Below are 6,148 nucleotides of genomic sequence, written 5' to 3'. Positions count from 1 at the left end.
ACATTTGCTTAAAGAGATTTCTAGCCATTTATCATAATCTTAAATGTAGAGTTGCATTTATTCTCATTCTGAATAGAAGTCTTCCAAGAAAGCAGAATACAGGGGGAAGTTAGTTTAACAAATACAGTGTTTTTCTGCAGAGCTGGAATTCTGCCATGACCACCCCACTCAACAACTCAAATCTTGATGCTGCAAAAAAAGTTTATCTAAAAATAGAATATACTTGCAGAACCTCAAATTCTGGAGGTAGAAAATGACAACCGCCTGAGTCTAAGTGTCCAGAGTCCAGACATTTTAACCAATTATTTATTGAAAAAACCTTCCACAAGGTTCTTCAAGAAATTTATCAAGGTTCAAGAAATTATTTATGTTCCTGAAAAGATGGAGTATAATGCAATGTAAAGTTGTTGTCCAGTCATGCCTGATTCTTCACGACCCCATGGACCAACAACGCACACCAGGCCCTCCTGTCCTCCACTGTTTCCTGGCATAAAGTTAAGCACCCTTAAATCCACTCAGATTAACAGGCTTTGGGGTCCTTAGAGCTGCAATCCTATACAGATTTGTTCAAAAGTAAATTTCAGTGGGACTTATTCAAAGTGAATAGAGCAGGTATCTCTATTGCATTATGCCATGGGCGACAGTCACAACACCTGTGGCAACCAAGCGACCCTTAATTACACTCGGTGGGAATCAGTCAAATAAGAATGTTTCTCTCTCTCCTGGGGATCGAATTATCCACACTTGGGGGGCATTTGTGCTTGATGACCACCATGCATCAACTGAGGCCTGGCTCCAAAAAGCCCCTGGAAACATCAACAGGCACAAAACACAGTGACCAAGCCCTGCCATGTTGTTTGAGGCCTTCACACTGCTGACTTTTACTCTAGTTTTTACTTTGGGTTCCTGTTTCTCAAGATTTTTTAAATTATATTTAATTATACTGTTATATGCTATGTTTCATAGTTTTGTGGGCCATTCAGAAAGGTTCAGCTATTGGGCAGCGTGAAGAAATGTAACACGCTAAGTATTATTCACTAGAGCTTCCTGAGCTTCCAGGCTCAATTCAAAGTGCTTTTTAAAAACACCCTTTAAAACACTGAAACAGTTTTAAATAAGGGAACTTATCATCCCTAAAATATTTGGGATGGAACTAATATTTAATATATTTTTTGTGAAGGTGGTAACTAGTATTTAATGCATTTTTTGTTGTTAGAGTGTGTTTCTGTCACTTTAGCTCCTTGTTTTCAGTTGGTTCCAATAGGCTTTATTTCTATTTTTGCCTTGAGTGTTAATAGGAGAGTGGGGAGTAAACACATCCTACAAAATTCAAGTATTTCAGTGAGGCAGACTTAAGCATGTGCTGGACTATGGTATCAAAGTAAATAGAACTGAAAAATGTATTGTGCTCACAAAGGGTAAACTTTTTTTTTTGACCAGCCACTATTTTTGGGATTTGAACCTCCCTTGAGCCGAATTGCGGTAAGTGTTTTGCTTCAAAGACATTGCCAGGTTTCAGCAAGTTTGTCTATGCATATGCGTATCATATTCCCTTTTGAGCTGGCAGCCAGACCTTTTGGCGACTGCCATACAGACTGCTTCCAGCAGGTGAGGTAAATTGTATGACATAAGGTTTAATTACAGGATCAATATTCCCATCAAATGCGATTTCTGCACGGTAACATGAACATTTTGACAGGAGGCTCACTCGAGCACTGGCAATTATGTCTGTTTACGCTGGTATTAATGTTTTGACACAGGTGAGCCGCCCAAGACCCCGCGGAGCCTTTCGTGAGGTAAAAGAAGCGGGATTCTGTGCATGCGATGATGTTGCTGGCATGCCGGGCTCTTCCAATGTGAACCCGCTGAACTGTTTTATCGCTAGGTCACATCTGCCTCCCCTTTCGCGAGGAGCCCAAGGAGGCTGACACAACCTCCCGCCCCTCGCCATGTTATCCTCCCGGACGAGGCCCCGCATCGCCCCGGGCCCGGTCGCACACGGGCTGAGCGCGCCCAGCCGTTCCCCCCATTCCCAGCCAGGCGTGTTTCCGAGGTGCATTGGAAAACGCTCCACTACGGGCAACGCGCTGCCGCTTCGCGGAGCAAACGACGCCCTTTCCGCCCCGCGCACCTCGCGCGCCCAACCGCCGCCCGCTCCCGCCGAGGGAGTTTTGGCGCCTTCCCCTCCCACCGCGCGCAGGCGGAACTGCGCACGCGCCCCCAGCCCCATCCGGGTCCTCGCGGCACGCGCGAGCGCGCCGCGCGAGCGACTCCTGGAATGCGGGCGACGCCCACCTCGCGCATGCTCGGAGAAGCCGAGGCTTTGGCCGGCCCGGGGGGGCGGGGCCGCGGGGCAGGGGGCCGGGGGGGCGCGTGCCGCCGCACCGCGCACGCCAGGCTGCAGCGCCCCCTGCCGAGGAGGCCCGTCCGGGTCCGCGCGCCGCTCGAGAGGAAGCCGCAGGACCCCCCCCCCCCCCGTTCCCTCCCCCCCCCGCCCCCCCGCAGCGGGCCAGCGCCGGAGCTGCAGCCGAGCCCCTCTGCTGGGCCCGGTGGAGCCCTCTGGCCCGCGCACGAGCCCCGGGAAGCCGCACGGCCCAGCCCGGCCGCTGCAGGCCGCGCGGTGGCCGCCTCGTGGGCGGGCCGGGCTCGAGGCAGCTGCAGGGCCAGTCCGTTCGGGGCGCGGTTTGGGGTTTCTGCGGCTCCCCGCCGGCCCAGCCACCGCGGCGGCTTTCCCTCGGCCTGGGCCTGCCCGCCTGGGAACGCCACGCGCCTTGCAGAGGGGACTCGTGCGTGCTTCGGCGGCATCGGGAGCAGTCCGGGGCAGCAAGAAGTCCCGGGCTGCCCTCGCTCTTTCTGCCACAGGCGTTCGGAGACCCCGGCAGCAGCCACGAGAGCTCCCGCCCCCGCAGCAAGGGCACAGTCTTGTGCGTGCTCAGACAGACAGCGGATCCACGGCTCGCAGCACCGCCAGCCACGTTTCTGTCCAAATCTGCCCCAAATGCACGCGAGAAGAGTTACTCTTGGAGACGTCGTTCCTTTTAAATTGCAAGATAGCGCTGGAGGCCAAACAGCACGGCCTGTACACGCCCTTTTATGGTTACCGCTTCCTCCGAGGCGCTAAAAACATTTCCTTTACAGTGCGGAGTCACTTATAGATCCTAGTGACGTTCCGCATTCATGTGTTCTTGGTCGAGTCGGATCCACATCCAAGCACCCTATTAAATACACATACGAAATTCATTTAGGACGCGATCCTATGCTTGTGGTTTCTTTTTCTTCTTTTGCAAATTACTTTGGGTCTTGTTTGAAACGAGAAGCAGTATACGACGGTTGCAAACAGCTAAATAACAGTTAACTATCCCAAGAGGCGAGCAGGGGCGTCCCCTAAAGGAAAAGTGGGACCGGAAACGATTTCAGGTGCAGTTCCTGCCCGTGTTCCCGGTTAGAGGTCCAAGGGCAGCAGCTGGTATCCTTCCGGATAGGCTAGCGGGATTGGGGGTCGGAGGCACTGCTTTGCAGTGGTTCCACTCCTATCTCAATGGCCGATTCCAGAAGGTGGTGCTGGGGGACTATGGCTCTGCGCCATGGCAGCTAAGCCACGGAGTACCGCAGGGGTCCATTTTGCCCCCTTTGCTGTTTAACGTCTACATGAAACCGCTGGGAGAGGTCATCAGGAGGTGTGGGCTGCGGAACCATCAGTACACTGATGATACCCAGCTCTACCTCTCATTTCCACCAATCCGGGTGAGGCAGTGGCTGTGCTGAACTGGTGCCTGGCCGAGGTAATGGGCTGGATGAGGGCCAATAAACAAGCTCAATCCAGACAAGACGGAGATCCTGTTGGTGGGTGGTTCGAGCTTCAGGATGGGGGACTTGGGCCTTGTGCTAAATGGGGTTGCACTCCCTCTGAGGGACAGGGTTTGCAGCTTGGGAGTGCTCTTTGACCTAGAGCTTTCACTGGAAGCTCAGGTGACACCAGCAGCGAGGAGCGCTTTCCTCCAGCTTCGGCTGATCCATCAGCTGCGCCCCTATCTGGAGTACGACTGCCTGGCAACGGTGACACACGCGCCAGTGACTTCCCGCCTTGACTTCTGTAACGCGCTTTACGTGGGGCTACCCTTGAAGACAGTCCAGATACTTCAACTGGTTCAAAATAGAGCTGCCAGGCTGCTGACGGGGACAGGGCGTTATGCTCACATGACTCCAGTCCTCCGTCAGCTTCACTGGCTCCTCATTGAAGTCCGGGCCCAATTCAAGGTGTTGGTGATGCCCTATAAAGCCCTTAACGGCTTGGGTCCTGGTTACCTGAAGGAGCGCTTACCTCCATATATGCTTGCCCGCCCCTTGAGATCTGCGGGAGAGGCCCTTCTCCGGGGACCCTCTGTGAAAGAAATTAGGAGGGTAGGTACTCAGAGGAGGGCTTTCTCTGTGGTGGCGCCCAATCTATAGAAGGCACTCCCCAGAGAGGTCCACCTGGCGCCGTCGTTATTTGTTTTTCGGCGCCAGGCGAAGACCTTTTTATTTAAACGTCATTTTAATTGTTAATATTATTTGCTTATTTTATCTGGCCAGGGCGACTTATTTTATATTGTTAATTTTTTAATATTTTTAATGTATTATATTTTAATTTATGTTGTGACCCGCCCCGAGGCTTTGGCGAATGGGGCGGCATAGAAATGTTTTAAATAAATAGATAAATAAATAAATAAAGCTGCCCGTCGGTGGCGATGCTGGTTGAGATGGGCCAGTGGCTTGGAGTCGGTTCAAGGCCGCGTGCTCTGCTGTTTGGCGTGATTTCGAGTTATTCGCGCGTGGTTCGCTCTTCCCACGACTAAAAAGGATTAAAAGCGCGGGGTCGTCCCCATTGCATCGCCCTCCACCTAAGCTAAAAGCGGTTTCTTTGCGTTGCGGCGTGAAGGAATCGGTCTGTTTACCACTGACACGCCTGCGCGGGGCGGCGGGGCGGAGAGGCGGGGATTTTCAGCACATGCGCAATTGCTCTACGCCCGCAAACTACAAGTACCAGAGCACTTTGCGCACGACGGCCTGGGAAAGGGAAGCCGTGTGATCCTTGACAACTATCCATATTGGGAACTTTAAAAAATGTTCTTCGGCCTTGTTTTTAAAATGCAGAAAAGGCAGCATGGAGTGGTTCCTCAACAACCTTCTGCGTAATCTGTAGACTAAAAATAGGTCTCTACGTACTTTAAAAGCACAATATTTCGTCTTAGCCAAAATCCGCGAGGTTCGTTTAGGAGCCTAATTCGATGCCTGGGCAAAAACATGACTAGCTTTTGGGGGCTAGTCGTCCGCGGCGGCCAAGTTGCGTTCTATTATGATGAGCCTGTATTAATCATTTCACTCAGGAGAAATGCATCTACTGGGTTTTGTTTGCGCCATCTGCAGCCTGAGATAACACTGCCACAGGCGCGTGATGAAGACGACCCAATACTAAGAAGGCCCCTCAGCGACACCTTGGAGAAAATTAGGCTCCATTGTTGACCTCTCATTGGTTACAAGCGTTCTAAACCTGTTCATCTATTGGTTGAAATGGAAATAAGGAGGCGATCCAAAAGGAGGGGCGGAGGGTTCTGAAGTTCCGTCTCGACAAGATTTCGATTGGCTACAAATCCACGCGGGACGTGACAGTACTAAGCCGTGATTGGCTTTTGCCGCGAGGGAGAGGCGTGGCGTTCGACAACCCCACCCTCCGTGTATATAAGCTCCAGTCGCAGGGGGAGCGTGCCATCGCGGGAAAGCGGGAGGCGCGAAGCGTTCTTCCTTTGGCGAAGGCGAGGGCCGCGCATGCGCCGGGAGCGAGGAGGCGCGTCGGGCGAGCTGCGCGGAATGGCTGCGCGCGTGCGCGCCGGGCCCTGACTCGATCGGAGAAGGAGCAGCGCGGCTGCGCGCGGCGGAGCGACCGGGCCTGCGCGCGAGCGGGGAGCCCAAGGCGCACGCGTAGGAGGGGCTCGAGCGGGCGGGGCGGGGCGGAGGCCGGACCCGGACCGGGCCGCGGCCCGAGCGCGGCATGATCGAGATGGCGGCGGACAAGGAGGCCTTCCTCGTGCCGCCGCCGCCGCCGCCGCTCCTCAGGGCCGCGGGCCGCGGCGGCGGCGGGGACGTGCCCGGCGGGCCGCCGCGCCAGGAG

General features: G+C 54.0%; 1 protein-coding gene across 1 annotated transcript in view; it reads left to right on the top strand.

The window, feature by feature from the left end:
• The first annotated feature begins 6,037 nt into the window (after window positions 1–6,037).
• MEPCE (methylphosphate capping enzyme) overlaps window positions 6,038–6,148 on the top strand; it is a 7,068-nt gene continuing 6,957 nt past the window's right edge. Inside the window, exon 1 of the mRNA XM_044417134.1 lies at window positions 6,038–6,121. Coding sequence (XP_044273069.1) covers window positions 6,038–6,121 — 84 coding nt within the window. The remainder of the gene's footprint in view (window positions 6,122–6,148) is intronic.

This window comes from Varanus komodoensis, unplaced genomic scaffold (assembly GCF_004798865.1).
Source record: "Varanus komodoensis strain SLA01 unplaced genomic scaffold, ASM479886v1 scaffold87, whole genome shotgun sequence".
NCBI lineage: Eukaryota > Metazoa > Chordata > Lepidosauria > Squamata > Varanidae > Varanus > Varanus komodoensis.
This window is presented reverse-complemented; position numbering and strand designations above follow the sequence as displayed.